At 38.2% G+C, this 23,633-nt stretch overlaps 1 protein-coding gene across 1 annotated transcript; it reads right to left on the reverse strand.

The window, feature by feature from the left end:
• Window positions 1-4,800: 4,800 nt before the first annotated feature.
• On the reverse strand, window positions 4,801-7,104 carry LOC110880205. The gene has a single exon (XM_022128819.1). It carries the CDS (start codon window positions 7,102-7,104, stop codon window positions 4,801-4,803), a length of 2,304 nt encoding a protein of 767 aa, XP_021984511.1.
• Between the last annotated feature and the right edge of the window lie 16,529 nt (window positions 7,105-23,633).

Raw genomic sequence — 23,633 nt, forward strand, 5'->3', positions numbered from 1 at the left:
TGTTCTATGTTCATGTGCGTTTGGATTGACTCGTTGTTAGGAATTTACACAAGGTAAGGTTTAATGTTTATTTAGGGGATTGATTTGTTTTGATGGTCACGAACAGATTATGAACTACATGAATCCTGTGGAATTAGAATTAGGGTTTGTGTGTGTTAATGATCATTGTTTGATATTACTGTATGGGTGTGAAATGGAAACTGTTATGATTGTAAAATCGATAATTTTTCATGTTAGGGTTGGTTAGATTAAGCAAAGTAACTGCTGTAGATCCATTGATCAGGTTTGAAAATGTGTTAGCTGATTGACTTTGTGATCTAGACGAAGAATAGTGGTCCTTCATCACATGTAACCTGACGAAGAATAGTGGTCCTTTGACACATGTAACCCGACGAAGAATAGTGGTTCGTCAGAACCTAGTTTAGATGAAGATTGATTCTCCGTCGCAGGTGATTATTCACCGAAGTAGTGCATGGTCAGAACAGTTCACATGTGGTTTGATACTTCGTCCCATCTGTTATGATATTAGGACACATGTGTTGTGACTTTCTGTTGGTGGCATGATAGTAATGTTAAATGAATATGAGGGTTTTGATTTGGACTCATGTGGTAGTCAATCCATCTGTTAAAAGTTATTGTGATAACCGAGTACTCGATGTGCAACATAAGGTGATCTTATGATAGATGTAAACTGTATACTTGATTGATTGTAAAAACTGATGTCATTGGTAACCATTGTTGGGAACATGAACTGAGTTATAAACGTGCATGAAATCTAAATGCTTGCTATGTGTTATGTGACAATGATATTACGTGTGACTTGTTGAATACGTGAATTGGATATGTGTTTACGAAACTGACTATTCTTGGTAACCACGGTAGGGTATGGTTGACCAACTTGGAATGGGTAATATAATGTAACATATCGAGCAATCTAAGGTGAGTTCATTCCTCTTGAGCATGCGTCCCGGTGGGTGGGACAGTCATTGGGTATCCCTGAGAGTGATAGGTTTTTGGGTAAATCAATTGGGTATTCCTGAGAGGAATACGTCCTGTGGGTAAAATCTGGAATGTTGGATAATACACTCATCCTATCACCTTTAAGTCCCATCTTGTTTGTTACCTGAGAGGTAACAGGGTATTAGTTTGTAGCGCTATCTAGGTTTGGCACCTTCACCTCGTACCTGAGAGGACGGGTGTGAACTAGTGACCCAGTCATGCGCCCAATGCTTTGATAGGAGCATTGGAGAACGGGCAAAATAAATCTGGAGTTGTCTTGTATTCGAGGTATTATCAACATTGTAATCAATGAACGGAACAAAACTGTAAGACCCATCTTAAAAATAACAAAATTTTATAATATTAACACGCATTTATCACAAAAATGCGAGCTTACAAAATTTTTGTTGGGTTTACGATTGTACAAGAACAACATATACTAGACATCATCCTACTGTTTAAACCTTCAATATCCAAGAGTTTACATATTAACTAAAACAAAATAGATCAATGCGGAAGCTTGGTTTAGTGCGTTCGGTTCTTGATAGTCGCTTGATCTTCATCCGGAGTCGCGCACGCTTATACCTATGCCAAAACCACGTTAAATGTTAGTTTTGACTGTATTAGAATACATATAAACAAGTTCTAATGTCAAACGATGAAAACGAAACAAAATTGCTGAGATTTGGGGCTGTCGCGCCCCGCGACAGCTTAGTCCCCATCCTACGCGGCCCGTGACAGTCGTCGCGGCACCCGACGGTAAATCCATATTGGCGTCGCATAGCGCGACGCCCACTTTTTCACATAATGTTCGTTTCCTTTTTGCTGCACTTGCCCAGCTACGAAAATTAACCAATATAAACTTAGAACTTGCATAACTTTCTCTATACAAGTCCGTTTTCCGCAATTCTTTTTCCCACGCGGCTGTAATTAAATTACGGACCCGTTTACCTAAAAATTCAGTTTAAGAGCAGTTCGTTTATAATTCGGCTCTTTGTTTATTCGACCCATTTGTTTACAAGTTCTACAACTTATATTGTTGGCGTTTCATGTTTTAGGCCATTTTTACCCATTCCCGGGTTTTCCAACAATAGCGTTTCGCTCCCTTACCGAGAGTTGTTTACGCCTTAACAACATGCTTTGTTTTCGAGGATTTTAACATGCTCCTCATAACAATTTGACAAGCATAACTTCTAGATTTTTAATCCCCATACAAAGGGTTTATTTGCAACAAGTTTAGTGTGTCCGCTTCACGGCTTACGCTTTAACTATAACCAATCATTGAGTGATAGGTGACGTGATGTCGTGGTCACAATCAAATTTAATCCAATTACTACTAGATAGTTAGTGGCAAGTGGGTATCGAACACAGGGAGTTTGTGGAATATGTGCTATTTAAAAGTTTCTCTAAATTAACTAAGTTAAACTAATTGCAATGAAAGTAAAATTCAAGAGTTGGTTTGTTTGATTTTAAAGCTAAAATTACTAATCTAATTGCAAAATGAAAGTTTGGTTTGTAAACAATTTAGAGACAAATGACCATCTTTGATTTCTGGTTTGCCTTGACATTTATGCTATAGTTCAGTAGAAAGAACTACATAGACATAGTTCGTGTGTGATTACTTGTTGTGATAAAAGGGAACTAAGTACTCAGATTCCTAGAACGTGAGGTTGTTACCCGATAACCAATTAACCCTTAAATTCTACCCATGATATCTCGATTGCCAACGGCACCAAGAACGTATGGTTTCAAACTAGCTTAACATAAGAATCAATAATTTACAAACAATCAATCACACACCATAACAAGCCAATCTTAAAGACAAAGTTTGTTATTCTAGAAAAAAGGAATTCGAGCATAAAGTCTTACATAACCTTCAACCAAAGATAGTCATCAAGAGTTTAGCCACTCATGTCTTGGGAAATCATCATCATACACATATCCATATCCATGTCTTGGCACCCGCCGTAGGCTATGGCAGTAATAAAAATGCTACGGTGGGCTTGAACTGGGCTATGGTGGTCTAAAATTGCCAGTCGGCGCCGTAAGCTACGGCCCTTGCCGTAGCCTACGGCAGGCTTCAACATGAAAACTTGTTTTCATCATAACTTTTTCGTTTAAACTCCGTTTTCTTCACCGTTTTCGCATACGTTCTCATAATTTCGTCCTCTATCATGTTATCTTCTTAATTATTCAATTCCAAAATTTTATTTTTTTCATTTATTCTCCGTCTTTCAATTAACAATCTAGTCGCGTCTATTCGAAGCTTTATTTCCACACTTTTAAGCCCCAAATGTACCTGAAACACAAGCAACTGTAGTTATCTAATTCAAGATAAATATATGGATAAATGCGGGATTAAATTATACTTTATAACCATTAAGGGTTGTCCTATGGACTACCCGTCATATCCCCACACTTAACCGTTGCTTGCCCCAAAGCAACTCGTCCAAAACAACTAATAACTTCTTAAGCGATCAATATGAATCAAGCAAACAAATGTCCTCATTTTACTAAGTTTTTCTCAAACCCGCATAACAATACCCTAACAATAACTCTCATCTCGGCGACAAATAATAACTAGCAAGGATAAGCTAGAACACAGTTAAGGCAAACGGGTAGTTGCACAACAATAAGCTTGTAGTTAAATCACTCCTTCGCCTTAAAAAATTTTGCTAAAACATGCACATGAATCAAAGGGACTTAAAGGTTGAAACGTGGCTAGGCATATGGGTAGGAAATGGAAATATATATGAAGTAGCTAATGATTCAATCCGGTCTTTTATTACTATCTAAACAAACGTAAACATCTATATACAATACATCCCAACATTTTTTTCTTTTCCATTGCTTTTTCTTTTTTTTTTTTTCTTTTTTTACTACTATTATTACAATCATTTATTCTCATTCTTTTTGTATTTTCTCTTTTTCTTTTTGTATTTTTTTTCAACATAAACATAACATAACATAACATAACAAACATACTAATACAAAATGCTAACACTACTAGACCGGGTCGAATACAGGTGAATTTTTTGAGGAACTAGGCATGGGTTAACAAACGATCGGCTTAAAGCTCAACATGGCTACTAAAAGTCCAAACCCCCGCCCCTCTCGCTACCATGCTCATATATATAACTTATGAGGTCCAAACCCCCAAATCCCACACTCGCACACACCAAGACGAGGCTACCTAATTGCCCTTATCCTTTTCACATGCATATCAAGCTAAGGCCTCAAACCGCATTTAAGCACAAGTTCTAATGCACCCCCACCCATTGCCTTCCTCATCAAAGAAAATATTTCTAACAATTCAAAAATTATACGGGGTTGCCGGTGCGTTATGCGGTTTTTTCAATACTTTATGTTTTCAAATTTAGATCATTTTTCGCTTGATTATAAAATTTGTAAAAAATTTCCCCCCATCCCCACACTTGGGATACATTGACCCCAATGTATGGCTTTGAAGGGAAAGATAGCTCCAAACACACCAAACTTTTTTTTATTTTTTTAAAACAAAAGCAAACAAACTAACTGCCAATATTCCAAAGCTAAAGAACATAACAAGACTAAGGAAAGAGTACATTGACTTGGTGAAGTTTGACATAACAGATGTTGTAGATAATCCGAATTCCTATCACCACCTTCATACAAATATCCGCACATCTTTCCCACACTTGAATGTCGCCATGGCCCTGAAACATAGAAAGATAAAAAAACAGCAAGATCAATATAAAACCCCAGGTTGCCTCCCGAGCAGCGCTAAGTTTCGAGTCTTCAGCCAGACCGTGCCACCCCCATTTATGGTGGCTCAAAGAATCGCTTCCTATCACCTCCCTCACTGTAGCTTGTCATTGGTTGAAATGCATGCATCAAATGTCCATTTGGTGGATAGTCAACTGCATACCTGCTCGAACCCTCATACTTCTTTTCACACCCCGGTGGTTTGTTTGTTTTTATTCTTTGATGCACACCTCTCATATGGTCACTAGGCTCTCTACCCTTCTCTTCAATAGATTCATAACTAATCTCCCTAGTATGAACATCGAAGTACAACTTACGGTTCTTTTCGGTCATCGTAATAACCCCGTCTCTACAGTTGATTTGAGAATTTGCTGTATAAAGAAACGGTCGACCTAAAATTACCCTCTGTTGTGATGCCAATTCAGTAGAAACATAATCTAAGACCAGAAAATCCACAGGATAGTCGAATTCTCCCAACCGAATTATGACATTCCTAACCACTCCTCGTGGATGCCTCCAACTCTCATCCGCCAAGCTCACCATGGTGTTTGTATCTTCAACCGGACCAAAATCATACATGTCATATAGATCACCTGGTAGCACACTCATGCTCGCCCCGTAGTCCAACAATGCGTGAGGGATTTTTAATTTTCCCACATGGATAGGCATGATTGGTGCTCCATGTTCTTTATCATTCTCACCATCGGCATCCTTCCCTATACCTGTATTTATTTGACACGAAGAGGTTAGAAATTTTTCATTAAATTCGGTACTAGGAACGGTGCTTACCACATTGATATTAACGCTTTTTATTTTATTGGGATTTGTCACCGTGTCACTCGTTAGCTGGCCTTTTGCTTTCTTTAATATCGCCACTTCACTCGCAAGTTGACCCATTTGAGTGGTCAACGATTGAAGAGCTTTGTCACAGATTTCATCTTTTTGCATACGAACCTCATCAAGCTGATTTCTTCGTTGCATCTCCATTTGCATCGCTTTCAACGTCTCCATGACCTCATTTCCACCAGAGGAACCTTGATCTGAAAACCCACTTTGTTCATTACCCGGTTGTTGGAATTGCCTTTGAAAACCTTGATTATTAAATTGTTGGCGAGGAACATAATTTCCTTGGTTTCCTTGAAAGTTCGGGTTAAGTTGATTTGACGGGTTCCCATATCTAAAATTCGGGTGGTTTCGTAACCCGGGGTGGTATGTATTTGAATTCATGTTGTAATTTCTACCATCCCCACCTTGACCATCAATAACATTCACTTCTTCATATTGCCCTCCACCTCCTTGGCAATTTTTGGCCGCATGCCCCAACTCATTACAAAGCGCACAAACATCATAAATTTGATTCGAAGTTTGAATATTACCATCATCTACCGCATGCACTTGAGTTCGGGTAATGGTCGGTCGTGCTCTCCTTGATGATTGAGCCTTCCTTTTCGATGTGACCTCCATTTGTTCCAAGAATTGCCAATCATCTTGTTCATAATTAGTACCAAATGTACCATTCGTGATAGACATCAAATCACGAGCATCCTCGGAACATAAACCCTCATGAAAAGCATTTAATAATTCCCAAAGCTCAATGCTATGGTGAGGGCAATTTTTAATCATCATATTAAACCTCTCAAACACCTCGTGAAACATTTCACCCGACTGTTGTTGGAAACTTCTCAAGCTTCTCCTTGCATCATTCGTCTTTTGGGCGGTAAAGAATTCCTCCAAAAAGAATTGTTGCATTTCTGCCCATGTGTAAATAGATGCCGAAGGTAAGGTGTAAAACCATTTTCTCGCCTTGTCTTCTAAGGAAAACTGAAAGAGCACCAATTTAACATCGTTGGATGAAAACCCTTGACCACCAATAGTGTTACAAATAGAATCATATGCCTCTAAATGAAAGTAGGGTTCTTCCGTTGCTAACCCCTTGTACTTAGGTAAACTTTGAAGCACATTGGTCCTAACCTCAAACGTTCTTCCATCCGAGTGATGAGGAATCACTACCGGAGAAGGGTTATTAGTGATAACGGGTCGGAAATGAGCCTCAATTCCGCATACAACTTCACAGTGATGTCTTTTTGGTACACCCAAACGCACTCTTGGACGTGGTGGACCCATTGGTCTTTGAACTTGTGGCCTTGGAGGTCCGAATTGTTGTAGAGGTGGTTGAAACCTTGGTCCCACATGTTGTTGTTGTCGAACTTGCCTTTGAATCGGTGGACCTTGTGGTGGTGGTAGTTGAGGTATAACTTGTTGAACCATTTGTTGTTGAGGAATTCTACCAACACCTTGCATCCCTTGATTTTGACCTTGAACATAAGTGTACTCTCCTTGCTCTCCGTCTCCTCCATACATATACCCTTCTTCATCATATCCCTCAAATTCGTCATCATACCCATCATCGAACCGATATTGCCTTGCACCCGAAGTATGTTGGTATTACACTCCCGGTTGAAATGGAGTAGCATGGATGATAGATGGACCGGTTTGGTATAAATTAGGTGGTGGTATTTGTTGTGATGATGAAGGTTGACCGGATGTTGGGAAAAATGTTGAATACGTTGGAACAGCGGATGATGTAGTTTTATAGCTGAAAGAGTATTCAGGTTGAGTGTTCTCGGGTAATGTAGTGTTGGTTGGTTTGATTTCAGGTGTGGATATAGGAATGGTAGTATTTGGTGAAGGTTGTGATGAAGATGGTGTAATTGTGATTGATCCATGTATCTGATTGGTGTAACTGGTGTAGTAGGTGTTGTTGGTGAACCATTGATTTTGTTTTCTCGTAGCAAAATTCTGTTTCTTCTCAAAGTCTGTTTAATTTCTGGATCAAATGCCAATGGTGATAGCTTGTGAGAGCTCCTAGTACGCATGCACCTGTAAATACCTGCACACTAACACACCCAGCGTAAACCAGAAAAATAACAAACCTAAAAAGATCAAAAATAACACACGTTGCGCACTACTCCCCAGCAACGGCGCCAAAATTTGACGTGATGTCATGGTCACAATCAAATTTAATCTAATTACTACTAGATAGTTAGTGGCAAGTGGGTATCGAACACAGGGAGTTTGTGGAATATATGCTATTTAAAAGTTTCTCTAAATTAACTAAGTTAAACTATTTGCAATGAAAGTAAAATTCAAGAGTTGGTTTGTTTGATTTTAAAGCTAAAATTACTAATCTAATTGCAAAATGAAAGTTTGGTTTGTAAACAATTTAGAGACAAATGACCATCTTTGATTTCCGGTTTGCTTTGATATTTATGCTATAGTTCACTAGAAAGAACTACATAGACATAGTTCATGTGTGATTACTTGTTGTGATAAAAGGGAACTAAGTACTCAGATTCCTAGAACGTGAGGTTGTTACCCAATAACCAATTAACCCTTACCCAATCCTAATTCTACCCATGATATCTCGATTGCCAATGGCACCAAGAACGTATGGTTTCAAACTAGATTAACACAAGAATCAATAATTTACAAACAATCAATCACACACCATAACAAGCCAATCATAAAGACAAAGTTTGTTATTCTATAAATAAGGAATTCGAGCATAAAGTCTTACATAACCTTCAACCAAAGATAGTCATCAAGAGTTTAGCCACTCATGTCTTGGGAAATCATCATCATACACATATCCTTGTTCATATGAATCAAAAATACCAAAACAATTGTTTAGAAATGTTCAAAACCAAGCTAGAACACCCAAAATCGCCTCTAGACTTCTGTGTAAGCGAATGGGAATGATGGGAAGTCAAGAGGCACCATAAAAAGTCATTAAAAAGGGCAGTTACAAGTTTCACGCTGGTCAGCGCTGTAACCTACGGCACCCGCCGTAGGCTACGGCAGTAATAAAAATGCTACGGTGGGCCTGAACTGGGTTACGGTGGTCCAAAATTGCCAGTCGGCGCCGTAAGCTACGGCCCTTGACGTAGCCTACGGCAGGCTTCAACATGAAAACTTGTTTTCAGCATAACTTTTTCGTTTCAACTCTGTTTTCTTCATCGTTTTCGCCTACGTTCTCGTAATTTCGTCCTCTATCATGTTATCTTCTTAATTCTTCAATTCCGAAATTTTATTTTTTTCAATTTTTCTCCGTCTTTCAATCTCCAATCCAGTCGCGTCTATTCGAAGGTTTATTTCCACACTTCTAAGCCCCAAATGTACCTGAAACACAAGCAACCGTAGTTATCTAATTCAAGATAAATACATGGATAAATGCGGGATTAAATTATACTTTATAACCATTAAGGGTTGTCCTACGGACTACCCGTCAATTGGTCATTCGCTTCAACAATTACAAATCAACATTGTTTTGACCCGTTTGGATGTCGAATGGAGGCCACCATTTCAAAGACATACCAAACTCTGCATCTAACAAATGTTTGACCCGTTTTATTTGTCTAAGGTACTTCGTCACTTCCGTGACCTAACGGGTTTCCTCTTTGCTAATTCTAATACAACAAACTCAAATAAATAAACGACATAGTGTAACGAAACCATAGGTCGCGTACCTTTAGAGCACACCCTTCAAACGCGTATCACCTCCGGATTGTCCGCTTGATGATCCGGATTCTTTACCTAAAGAGTTCCATTCACAACCAATTTAGAACCCTTTTTTACAATCATTAACGCATAATTCATTATGATATTCGAATCTGCGTTTTTGTCCGATTATTTACATTTTAATCCTCACTTAGGCGTTTTAACAAACACCTAGCGGGTCAGATTTTTACATAATCAATACTAAATTCATGACTTGTTATTTCCATCTATATCAAATTCAATTTAGCAAATCTACAAAAAATTTTAACATCAATATTTCAGAATTTACCACATAACTTCAGATTTCACTAGAATAAGAATCATAATCTGAGTGTTTATCTAGTTTCTACAAACCCGTTAATCACCTACAATGGTGATTATAATCCGCACAAGTATCATACAAGATTTTCACAAGAATTTATCTAGGGTTCATCCCAAGACATCATATTACTTCTAATTTCACCTATACAACACATATCCAAGCTCAATTTCGTTTTTCTCAATTAACCTAAAATTGAACATGAATCAAAATGTAACACCCCAATCGCATAATATAACAACACGCGGCAGAAATATCGGGGTGTCACGTTACAAATTGCTCATAACTACTGGTACTAAATTATTTCAATATCATTAACATCGTTTTACAAACAAAGAATACATGTAATTGTTCTTTTGTTTTAGAAGTCTGAGGCCCGTATGCAGTCCCATGCGTTGCATGCTTGAACAGTCGAAAACCTGAAACATATGCGAAAATAGTCAGCATAAAAATGTCGGCGAATACATAGGTTTTATGTTGGTGCACCTAATGTCTGTTAACTACGTCTTAATCGAGTCTTAGGTCTAGATTGGATTGAACAATGCATGGAAATCTTGAATATGTGTTTAGCATGTGATTCCGCTTGAAAGTGGGCATGTCCACTTCAAGCGAAATCATGTTAAATAGGTATTCCGCTCGAAACTCATTTTAGTGATTCCGCTTGGACAGTTCAAGCGAAATCAGATTTCGCTTAGGATTGTCATGTCAGTTCAAGCGGAATCTGTACTAGAATAAATAGGTGTGTGATGAGTTCATTTGTAACGGTTGGAGCGGAATTAGGAGTCGAGGTGCTGCCAGATTTTTGTCAGAAATCATTGTAAAAGACTCAGAAAAGCAGTAATAGAAAGAAATTGAAAGGATACAAGCTGTTTGACGTTATTTACTTTTATTCTGCCTCTGTAAACGATGATGAACTGCTCATACTGACTGTTTAGGGTCACAAACGGTCCAACAAGTGGTATCAGAGCTCAGGACGAGGAGTTCATACCAATTCAGCTTGATTCTACCGGATTTTCTCATTTATACTCACTTCTTCTCATACTTTTCTGATTTGAACAAGTTCTAACGGTTGAAATGGCCTGATTTTCACACATGTCATGTAAAACATAGTTTTAACAAACCCTACAAAGAATCAGAGTAAAATTCGGATTAAAACAGGTAAAAATGGCCTATAAACTTGATTCCGCTTGAAAGGGTGTTCAATAATTCCGCTTGAAAATCAGAGATCATTTGAAGCAAAATAGCTGATTTCGCTTGAAAATTTATATCCCGCTTGAAAAGTACAATCTGATTTCGCTTGAAATCAGATTCCGCTCGAGATTGTTGTCTAATTTCGCTTGAAGTGTAGATTTCGCTTGAAATTTCAAGCGAAATGTGAGATCTCGCTTGAACAAGTCTTATTCCGCTTTAAAAAGCCTATTCCGCTTGAAAGGCTTATTTCGCTTTAAAGCTGATTCCGCTTGAATTGGCTGTTTTTTAAAATTTCGGATATTTTCTAAGTATTTGTTGATTGTTTTAGGTACTGAAAATGGATGATTTGTTCATGAATCCATTCTGTGATGTATTTGCTTATACCAGTGGTTCGGGAGATGGCACTACGAACAACACGAATGAAACTACACCAACCCTGAATGCGAAGAAGATTCTTTCTGATGCAATGAGCGTGGAAAGTGCGTATGGTACATACAACAAGCCTCCTAAGCTGATGGCGATCGAAGATTACAACTGGTGGGCTACCAGATTTGAGGAGTGGCTTAAAGCTTTCGCATTTCCAAGCTGGAAAAGTTTAAAGAATGGTTATACTTCAGGAGAACGTGTTGGTGAAAGTTTGATAGATACTGATGATGTTGAAAGATACGTCGTTGAACAGAAATGCATAGCATTGATTCATCAATCAGTCAGAGATGATATAATTTCACTGATCGAGTATACAAATTCAAAAGATCTTTGGGAAAAACTGAGGGTCAAGTGTGTAGGTAGTGCTGAGATTGTGAAAAACAAAAAGAAATTGTTGCGTAAAGAGTTTGATTTATTTGGTTGTATGAAGAATGAATTTGTTTGTAAAATGATCGAGAGATTTGGGCACTTAAAGATGGAATTGGCTAGGCATGGAATCACTTATACTCGGGAGGAGTTAGTCGATAAGTTATTTGATTCGTTGCCGAATGATCAAGACTGGCAATACTTTGCTCTAATGTTGAAGAACACTATCAAACCGCCAGAAGTGTTAACTGTGGATTTGCTGATTGAGAGAATAGAAAGCCACGAGTTGGAGATAAAGAAATCTGAAGTCAACAACACAGCTTATCAGCAGAATGTGGATCTGTACTATAGAGTAAATCTACCAAAGACTGGTTCTTCGAGAATAGCGTTTTCTGCAGAAAGCTCAAATACTGTGAATCATGAAACACCTCATAGTGGTTTCCACAGTGGATCTTCTTCAACACCTTCAAGCAAATCTGCATCAAAGAACTTATTTCAATGCAACATCGCTGTAGATTTGAAGAATGGTCAAAATTTCTGCGAAGAATCTGCAAAGCAGCAGATGGTTTTCTTAGCATCTGTGCTTGAATCGTATGAAAGCCTTGTGGTAGGCAAGATAGGCAACACCAACCTAACAAAGGAAGACTACGATCAGATAGATCCTGAGGAGATGGAACTGATCGACATAAGGTGGTGTATGGCCATTGCAGTTCGAAGGGCACAACGTTTCATGGAGATTACAGGAAGAAAGTCTATTGGTGGACCGTCTACCAAGTTAGGCTTTGACAAATCAAAGGTGACATGTTTCAAATGTAAATAGAAAGGTCACCTTAAGCACGAGTGAAGAAATGCTTATGCTGATGATTCTGAAAATCCGTTCAGAGAAGATTACTACAAAAAGGCAATTTATCATCAGAACAAGGTTGAACCCCCCAGGATGAAGCAGATTGAAGACAAAGAAAAATCCAGAGCTCTTGCCGTCATTCATGACGATGAAGGTTTTGACTGGAGCAAATTGCTACCTGAGGAAGACGCAGTAGGTTATGCGTTTGTTGCAAAAGAAGAAGTCAAACCGTTCAGAGACACCAGATCAGAAGCAGATAAAGCTAATGATGGACGACAGAGAGCTGAATGGAAAATGATGAGACTTTCTCGTGTACACACTGAAGCAAAGAGAGCAAAAAGATGGGATCCAGATAGAGAATGTTACCTTGATCCTAAAGGAAACATTGCTATTGATCCAAAGACTCTTAGTCTTGAAGCTATGACTGCAGAATTTGCTGAACTTGAGGAGTCTCAACAGAGAAAATGGTGGGGAGGTGGTGAAGAAAAAGAAAAAGAGCAGGAGCAAAAGCCAAAGAAGATAGATGAAGGAATCATTGATACTTCATTGGAGTTGAACGATGAAAACTTTGGAAAGATGGCTGACAAGGTGCTGGCTGCCAAAGCACTTGAGGTAGACTCTAAGTTTGTATCTGAGTCTAAAAGCCAGGTCAGTTCAAATGCGTTGTCCAGTGAAACAGGTAAAAAGGTTAACGGTGATAGTGACTGCAAACATTGCATGAGAAACTGCAAAGTTTGTAGTACACATGATTACTTCAAAGATACGAAGGTTGATGATCTGACAAAAAGAGTCAGAAAGGTTGAAGATCAGATTCTTGATCGTGACAAAATGCTCAAATTTGCAAATGAACAAGTTAAAAAGTTGACTGAGAAAATTAACAATGATAAAATTGAAGTAGAAAGAATTAGGAAAGAGAATGAGAAACTAATTCATGAAAACCGTCAAATCTTAGAAAATTTTAACAAGTTAAAACAAACAATTCAAGATTCTGATGAGCGAAACGGTAAAACAAGAAAAGAAAATGAGCATTTAACTATGATTCTTAGACACAAAGAAGAACAAATCAACAAGCAATTGGATGAGATTGCTAAGTTGAAGCTTCAATTTGAAGAAGCTAAGATTGAAAATGAGCGCATCAATCTGAAATTGACCAGCTACAACTCCGCAAGCTTTATTTTGCAACACATTGTTCCCAAACGTATTGGGAAAAACAAAGCAGGCGAAGATGTATTCTCTGATGGAATAGGGGTGGGGTATCATCAAGTTCCACCACCAGTTTTGAACAATTATTCAAAGAAAAAATCAGGGTTGGTTAATGATGATGATGAAAATGAGGTGAAACTTCCTGACACAATTGATGTCACATTTACTTCTTCTTCCGATGACGATAGTGTCCAAACTGAAGTGGTAAAAAGTGTGGTTGGAATGTTTTAAAACCTGAAAGTGACACTACTGAGGAAGATGAATGTTTCTTGGACAAGTACATTCCGAAACAAAAGTCCAAGAACAACATAAATGAAAGACCAAATCTTGTCATGTACAAGATGTTGGGTTCGGATAAGTTGTTTTCGGATTCTGAATTTCCACTAGAGAATGTTAATGTGAACAAATTGACAAATGTTTTCAAATTGATTGAAGTTGATTGTTCAGAAGTGGACAATTTAAATCAAATAAAAAGACAAATGAATTTTGAAAAGGATAAAGCTTACTATAAAAAACCAGTTATTCCACCACGTTTTTACAACAACAATCGAAACAAATGGTCGGGTGGTTATCAGGGTGGTAAGGCTTATCAGAAAAAGAATGTTCAAAACAAAAGGTTTGTTGAGAAGAAAGTGTTTGTGAACAGTTCAAGTTCACTTTCTGATGAGGAATCTAAAATCTTTTCGAAATCAAACAAAGAGTTCTTTGAGAAGAAAGCCTCACAGCCTCAGTCCGAAGGCACAAGTCGAGTCGTTGACACTCGAACATGCTTTAAATGCAATCAAGTTGGACATATTGCACGAAAGTGTACCAACTTGAAACCTAAGACTGAAGTTGTGAAGATTCAAAAGCAGAAAGTTAATGGGAAAGGAAAAGCTCCATTGGTTGTTGAGAAAAAGATTTTGAAAAATGAAAACATCAAAATCAAAACTGAATCTGTTAAGAAAGTGGTAACTAAAAATGACAAATTTTACAAACGATTTGCGTCAGCTCAACAAACATGGAAGCCGAAAGTTGTTGAAAAGAAAGAAAGTGTTCCAAAACCAAAGGTTTCTGAGACTGAAAAGCAGTCATCTTCTACCACATCGGTAAAGGTGAATGTTCCTTTGGATTATTATGTGAAACTTGAAAAAGAAATGCAAAAATCTGAAAAGAAAAATGTTCAGAAGAAAGACCAACCATCTGGTCAACCTCAAAAAGATGAGTTTTTCTTATATAAAAAGGTTGAGGTTGGGTCTGAAGAAAGTTTAAAAATGAATGACAAAAATTTTCCGCCACTTTATACTACAAAATCTCACATCAAAGTTGAGTTACCTGAGTCAAAACAGGCTTGGGTAGCTTCCAAATCTAACTAAGTGTTTGTGGTTTGTGCAGGAGCTTCCAAGATCCGTTTCAAGATGGATTATGGATAGTGGAGCTTCTCGGCACATAACGGGGAAGACAGCGTTGCTGTACGATGTTAGGAATTTCAATGGAGGTTATGTGGGTTTCGCAGGAAATCAAGGTGGTAGGATTATTGGTGAAGGAACGTTATCCAATGGGATTGTGACGTTTGAAAGAGTTAATTACATTGCTGAGCTGGAGAATAATCTGCTGAGTATCTCACAGATTTGTGACAGAATGTATACCACTCACTTCACTGACAAAGAATGTTTGATCTAGAAACCAGGATTTGTTATCCCTGAAGAATGGATTATCATGAGGGCACCGAGAGTCAATGATCTATACGTGTTGGATATGAGCGTAGCTACTACAACCACAGGTCAGGCTCATGGTTTTGTGTCTAGAGCAACGGAGAAAGAATCGAGATTGTGGCACCGGAAAATGGGCCATATTCACCTACGAAAAATGAATCACCTGGTGCATAACGATTTAGTTTTGGGTGTTCATGTGAAAGGTTTTCATCTGGAAGGGGAGTGCATTAGATGTATCAAAGGCAAGCAGAAGAAAAAGTTACACCCTAAAAAGCAAGTCAATTCAGTATCAAGACCCCTGGAGAGACTTCACATGGATTTGTTTGGTCCTGTGAATGTCAAAAGTATTACAGGAGATTATTATTGTCTTGTAGTTACTGATGATTATTCCAGATTTTCGTGGGTCTCATTTTTGAAGTCGAAAGATGAAACTTATGACAGTTTGATGGCGTTGTTCAAGAAAATTGAAAATATGTACCAAAGTCGTATCAGAAGAATCAGAAGTGATAATGGTACTGAATTCAAGAACAACAAGATGGAAGAATTTTGTGATAAAAGAGGTATATTGCATGAGTTTAGTGCTCCGTACACTCTGCAACAGAATGGAGTCGCAGAACGCAAAAACCGGACACTAATTGAGACGGCTAGAACAATGCTCGCTGATTCAAAGCTACCGATAGAAGCTGTTTCCGCCGCATGCTATACGCTCAACAGAGTTCTCACTGTCAAGAAGTTCAACAAAACATGCTTTGAGTTAATCAATAACCGCAAACCTAATCTGAAGTATCTTGAACCGTTCGGGTCACCCTGTACTGTTCTAGAACCTTTTCGAAAGTTTGGTCCGAAGTGCATTGAGGGTATATTTGTTGGTTATGCAAGTCCTTACGACGTGTCTTCGTTCCAAGTGAAAAGCGAATTATTGAAGCTCCAAATGTTGAATGTCAAGGTAATACAATGCCGCCGCAGAATCCAGGAGATTCATGGCGATATCATTACGACACTTTGTGGGTTCGTTTGACGTGATGGAAGAACCAGAAGAAGAAGAAGATTTCTTTGATGAGTTGGATATTCTGAGGGAATATGAGTCATCACAGGAAAGGTTCGCAGCTGAGTATTCTACACGACCACGACAAACTTCAAATGACAATGAAGCAGGTCCAGGCTATGCTGGTGAACATGATGATGTCCAACAAACTGAAGTTGCTCATGATAATCAGACAGAACAGAATGATAATCAAGAATCTGAGAATATGCCGATATTTGATCGTGGTGATTCAGATTCTGAGGGGGAGCAAATTCAGGATTCAAGTCAAACAAACCCAATTAGTTAACAAGGTGCAAATCAGAATGTTACTAATCTGGAAGGCAATGTAGATGTTCCGAGTGAAGTTATGCCAAGAACTCTTTCATACCATCCAGAGGAGATGATCATTGGAGAGTTGCAATCAGGCGTTCGCACGAGACGTCAAATTGACCAAGGCCTTACATGCTTTTATTCTACAATAGCACCTTTACAAACTGAATTTTCATTGAGTTGTTTTATTTCGTAGATCGAACCACGAACTTATAAAGAGGCGCTTACTGAAGATTCTTGGGTCAATGAGATGCAAGAAGAGTTGAGTCAGTTTGAAAAATTGGGAGTGTGGAAGCTAGTGGATTTACCGGATGGTCACAGGAAAATTAAAACAAAATGGGTATTTAAGTGTAAGAGAGACGACAGAGGAGTTGTTGCGCGAAACAAAGCTCGACTCGTTATTCAGGGCTTTAGTCAACAGGAGGGAACTGATTTTACTGAAGTGTACGCTCCTGTAGCACGACTAGAAGCAATCAGAATTTTCCTAGCATTTGCATCTTGGAAAAACTTTAAAGTATACCAGCTAGATGTAATATCGGCATTTCTTTACGGGAAGGTTAAAGAGGAGGTATATGTCGGACAGCCACCGGGCTTTACCAATCCAATCCACAAAAACTAGGTCTACTTGCTGGACAAAGCACTATATGGTTTACACCAGGCCCCGAGAGCTTGGTACGAGACTTTGTCTCAACACCTACTAGCAAACAGCTTCATTCGTGGAAAAGTGGATGCCACTCTCTTCACTAAAGAGGTCGACGGACATCTTCTGATAGTTCAAATATACGTGGACGACATAATATTTGGGTCAACAAATGAGAATCTGTGCAAAGATTTTGAACAAGTGACGAAGCAAAAATTTGAAATGTCATCAATGGGGGAAATGAAATTCTTTTTGGGACTTCAAGTTGAACAACTACCTGATGGAATTTTCATTCACCAGACGAAGTACGTTCATGATATTCTAGAGAAATTTAGAATGTCAGGTTCTACTCCAGCATCAACCCCGTTAGCAACAAATCATGGGATTCACCCAGATCTCACCGGAGACAGGGCTGATGAGACGTTTTATCGTTCCATGATCGGTTTATTGATGTACTTAACTGCTTCAAGACCAGATATCATGTACCCAACGTGCCTCGCAGCAAGATTTCAATCTAACCCGAGAGCTTCGCACATGGTTATTGTAAAGAGGATAATTCGCTACCTAAAGGGAACTCCAACATTGGGGTTGTGGTATCCTAGAAAAGGCGACTTTACGCTCGAAGGGTATTCTGACTCAGATTTCGGATGCTGCAAAGTCAATGCAAAATCAACAACAGCAGGATGCCAGTTCTTTGGATCTCGTTTGGTTACCTGGCAGTGTAAGAAGCAAACGTCTGTGGCGCTATCCACATGTGAAGCGGAGTACGTATCTGCTAGTAGTTGCTGCTCTCAGATCCTGTGGATACAGCAATAGATGCGCGACTACGGTTTGCAGTTTCTTAACACACCTCTCTTTGTTGATAATGAGGCCGCTATAAATATAACAAAAAATCCAGTACATCACGCTAAAACTAAACATATAGAAATTCGACATCACTTCATCCGAGATTGCTTCGAGAAGAAGTTGATTCGAATTGAGAAAATCCACACTGACGAACAGAAAGCTAATTTACATACCAAAGCTTTTGATAAAACACGTTTTAAATACCTTTTAAAACTGAATGGTATGATGCTTTTATCGGTGTCAGATGGAATTATTGGCGTTGATGAAGGTACTGTTGTAGATGAAGATGAGAAACAATCTGCAATGGTTTGTCGTTTTTTTACTTGTTTTGGTATTTAGGGGGAGTAAATATTTTCAGAAAATACAAAAACAGTAAAAAATTCAAAAAAATCCAAAAACATGATATAATCTTCAAAATCCAAAAACAATAGAAAACTGAAAAAGAGCTTGTGTAAAAAGGGAAAATGATAGTACATTGGCTGGACAGTTACAGTACGCTAAAGATTTGTAATGTTTAAAAGCATTAAACAGTCTCGCTGATGATGTGTCGATAGGTTTTTACACATTTAGTAGATTTGTTCGGGATATAAACAGAAAATTCAAACTTGCTTATTTTGTGGGGAACACTACTTGGATATATAGGTAACACCTGAAATCTTGTTTGAAAGGTCCCTCTTTCTGAAATACTAGGTCTTTATACTCAGTAATATCTGGGATATTATTCCGGGACTTCTGCTGAATGGAAGTTCTGACCTAGTCCCCGAATAATACTTTTCGCATTGCTTGAAATATAGCACCACCCTCAGCATAAAAAAAGATGAAACATTGCAAAATGATCGTGTGTTGTTGAAACAAAAGATTCTCTAAAGGGAACACACCCAAAGTCAAACCGTCATCTCTCTGCTGAACGGAAGTTCTGACCTGAGCTCTCACGGTTTCGCATCTAACCCCTTACAGATATCATCTGTGGTATACTCACCTGTAAGACTGAATATTGGGATCTGGATACGGGAGTATATTCAAGAGGTGGGACACATGAATGAGTTAAGTTCTAAAGACATCTAATTCGTATCCTAAATAGATTGAAAATTGTGTGAGAATTTAAAGTGGATCAGCATATCGGCAATCTAAGTGAAGTGTTTAATTCTGAGTATGAAATTAAAGCTTAATGGTACTAGTGACTTGTCTGATAGCTGATATGATTCCCTAACACGCTCATCAAAATTATGTTTGTAAATATTTCTTTACATTCTACAATTTAAGTTTCTGTATTTCATTTCTAGTGTAGAAACTTTATTAAAAATCCAAAAAGATTTTTCATTTCTGCTTTATTTTCCGACAAACCAAAGTGGAAAGTTGATCGTTGGATTCTCAAAGTTGAAGCAGATGCAGGAAGTTTTCTGGACTGGATGATGAGGAGAGCTTATCTTGATAGAGTCTGATTGTTGAAAAGTCAAAACAAGTTCATTAACTTGATCTTGTTATTTTTAGAAAATGTTTGAAATTTTTTAAACAAAAATTAGTTTGTTTGTCAAAAGATCAACCAAGGTCAGTAAGTTGAACTTGGTAGATTAATTGAGTAATCAGGGTCATTAATTTGGACTTGAATACTTGAGTGGATTTCTAAAACTGATAAGTTTATAAGTTTTAAGATTGATAGTCAATAGATTGTAATGTTTATGTTTGAGAAACAGGTTGTGGATTTCATCATCCCCATGGCATCAAATTATTGAAGTTTGAACCAGATTACGATCCTAGATCTCAGCTTACCGAGAGGGGGAGTCTAGATTCTAGAACAACACACAAAGGGGAGTTTGAAGATTAAAGTTTGTAGATTGAAAATAGAGCTAGGTTGAGATCCTGAACCTGTGAAGAGAGAGTTTTTACAATAAGAAGACAAAGTTGGTAAGAGACAAAGACTGAAGACTCGACGCCGAAGACTTCATCAACATCCAAGGGGGAGTCTGTTGGTGCACCTAATGTCTGTTAACTACGTCTTAATCGAGTCTTAGGTCTAGATTGGATTGAACAATGCACGGAAATCTAGAATATGTGTTTAGCATGTGATTCCGCTTGAAAGTGGGCATGTCCACTTCAAGTTAAATAGGTATTCCGCTCGAAACTCATTTTAGTGATTCCGCTTGGACAGTTCAAGCGAAATCAGATTTCGCTTGGGATTGTCATGTCAGTTCAAGCGGAATCAGTACTAGTATAAATAGGTGTGTGATGAGTTCATTTGTAACGGTTAGAGTGGAATTAGGAGTCGAGGTGCTGTCGGATTTTTGTCAGAAATCATTGTAAAAGACTCAGAAAAGCAGTAATAGAAAGAAATTGAAATGATACAAGCTGTTTGACGTTGTTTACTTTGATTCCGCCTTTGTAAACGATGATGAACTGCTCATACTGACTGTTTAGGGTCACAAACGGTCCAACATTTTATTTGTCACACCCTGACTTTTGCGGAAGCGTGATTATGGTGTGACTTTGTTGTTATCATTGCATTCAACCATACCAAACAACTATATGATAAAACCAAAGTTTTGTCATCCATAAAATGAGTTTAAAACATAACAACCTTATCTAAAACGTAGACTTCAAATTCAAGTTTTACAAACCATATGAATTGTGTAAAAGTTTGCTAAGGACTCGTCAAAAGATATTAGTTGTAGTCAGAGTTTGGAAGAAGTGTCTCGTCCAGGAGTAAGACACACTGACCAAACCCAAAGACCATGGATGACATCTTTATGCTTAACATGAATTGAAACTCCAACGCCCGCCAGATCCATACTTAATTTCCTGAAATACATGTAGTTTGAAAAACATCAACAAAAGTTGAGTGAGTTCATGTGTGTGTGTATGAATAAGCCTTTAAAGTATGTCTGTATAAATGTATGTCCCTGGTATGTAGCAATAAGGAAAAACAGATCAATTAATGTGTAGCTAATACATTAATAAGTGACATGGCCTATGAAGCACTTAATCCTGTATGCGTATTTCGTATCGGCCCCTCCGGCGGAACGACATAGTCACCACATGCAACCAACTCACCGGCCCATGGGTGGGGCTCGCAACACCCAATAAATCTATCACTCATGCCCCTCAGTCCTTATACAAGGATTAATGGTCTTAAGACAATAGCCTACCCATTCACGTGATCTAGCAGTACATTCCTTAGCTAATCATACCATGTATAAAACGTTTGTAATCAATATATAACATGTATTTCACCCCCGAAGTTGTAAAACTGAAAACAGTTAAAAGAAAAGGGGGACATGAACTCATAGTTTTGCATTCTTCGAATCTGCATGTAACTCAAAGTGTCCTCTGGTGTACACGACTACCACTAGCACAAGGCTAGGGATGATCAAGAGGAGAAAACAAGTGGATAAAAGCAAACGGTGAAGGTCCTTCAACTCCCGAAAGCTCCAAGCTCCCTTATACACCTTCTAACACCTTAGAATCACCTTGGAATGCTTGAATGTTGAACGAAAATGAAGGTAGTGTGGTGGGGTGTATGAGCCGTAGCTATAGGGAAGAAGAAAGGAAATTTTGGTGTTGAAGGTGGTGAAATGAACTTGAGTTTAGTCTTGTGGTTTATAAGAATTTTCTCCAACATGTAATGGAATATGCTATGTTATGTGTGGAATATACCCAACAAGATCAAATAAATAATTAAAAGAAGATCTTCTAGGTGGGTCCCTTGTTGGGGGCGGATTTGGTGGGGGGGGGTAAAATGTAATTTTTTTGGAAGTTTGGGGTCTAAAGTCCAAACTAGAAGGTTTAAGTATGTTTAAGTGTGTTTAGGTGTTTTTATGATATTTAAGGTGTTCTACCACCAATACTAGCTTAATATCATAAAAACATTACTTCTAGTAAAATTTTGATGTCCCGGTTATTGTCCGGTTGTTCGGTTCGTTACGGTTCGTTAAAGTGCTGAATTGTGCAGTTTCACTAAATATGAAGCCCCTTTTGTGGCAGTTTTAATTCCCGACACTTTGTAAGTTGTTTTGGACATCAAAACATAAATTTTGCATGATATTATTGTGTTAAATAGCTGGTTATAGCTGAATCGTGCTGATTTTCCGCAGAATTTTGCGGTTTATGAAAGTTTTAGGCACGTTCCGGCACTTAAACTATCTCTAGGAAGGCAGTTTTGTGATCCTTGCTTTCCTACACACTATACTAGTGTAGTACCTTGTCTCTGGCTCATATTGGGCCTCAAAATATTGTTTGTCTATGTTCTGGCATTGTCAGCATGTTTCTGAATTATCCGCACCCTGTGCTAACTGTGCTCTGTGCATCAGGTTTGTCACTAAGGTTTGTGTGCAATAAATGGAGTGAGTATGAAATGTGATGCATATGTATGTATGATACAAAAATCATAAAGCAGTTTAATCATCCGTTAGGATTTAGCACAGTCATTAAGCACAAATCAATATTAATTAAACGTACGGATGCATGCAAATTTGACAGTTGTCACATTCTCCCCCCGTTAAGAAAATTTCGTCCTCGAAATTTGTACTACCTTAACTCCTTATAGTTACGTCACACACGTATATGAATAATACCGAGGTAGATAATCACCAAACCAAATCAAACCTTACTCACATCAGGTGAGTTCAAGAATATATAACAACCCGAACCCTATGGTCAAAAGGTATGTGCTTTTAGCATTAGATGTCAAAGGTAAAAGACGTATTTGACGTATAGTCTAGTGTAACCCAGCTAGCAGGGGTTCCACAAAAGAGGAGTTTTGACTAATAAGTTTCTCAAACGATCGATCGGAATATGCCAACGAGCTTTCGCAAACCATAGAATCCGCTATATGAATTCAAAATCAACAACTCAAATGTAATAGTAAAATGATCTGTCAACTCCCGAGTAAATGGATGGTAAGGTTTAGTGTGTTGACATTCTTAAATTTCGAAAGTACACCGAATGAATTACGAGCGAATCTGGTGTATCAATGTTTTAATCCGTAGTTGCATCAGGAATGTTTAAATGACAAGCCAATCAAAAGTATGTGTGGTTTGAGTGAAACGGTTGACCCTGGCTAGCACAAGCTGCAAATTCACACCGATACCACAAGGTGTCATAATTGACATACTGCAATAATAGTGGTGATTGAACAAGTTCACCGTGTTTGAAATCAAATGAAAGTGCACTGAAACAATCTGAAGATTTGATTTACACAATGCCATAGCATTTTCAACTGAGTATGGAACATCAAAGAACCACTGTTCCTGATGAAAGAGCAATAATCACTGTGAGAGACCTTCGACCAATAATGAAAGAATCGTTAAGGGGTACATTGTGATATGAAATGAATCGATGTACCATTGCCTTAACACACAACTGTGTTGAGACTGCTTTGGTTGTGATAAGCAAAACGGATTCAGAGCAAATAAATAAACATTTGAATCCGTGTATTAGGTGCATAAACAACTTAG

Source organism: Helianthus annuus, chromosome 1 (genome assembly GCF_002127325.2).
Source record: "Helianthus annuus cultivar XRQ/B chromosome 1, HanXRQr2.0-SUNRISE, whole genome shotgun sequence".
Lineage (NCBI taxonomy): Eukaryota > Viridiplantae > Streptophyta > Magnoliopsida > Asterales > Asteraceae > Helianthus > Helianthus annuus.

Bases quoted from the DNA above. Each gene is read 5' to 3' on its own strand.
- LOC110880205 (XM_022128819.1), bottom strand. From the start codon at position 7,104: ATGTATGGAGGAGACGGAGAGCAAGGAGAGTACACTTATGTTCAAGGT.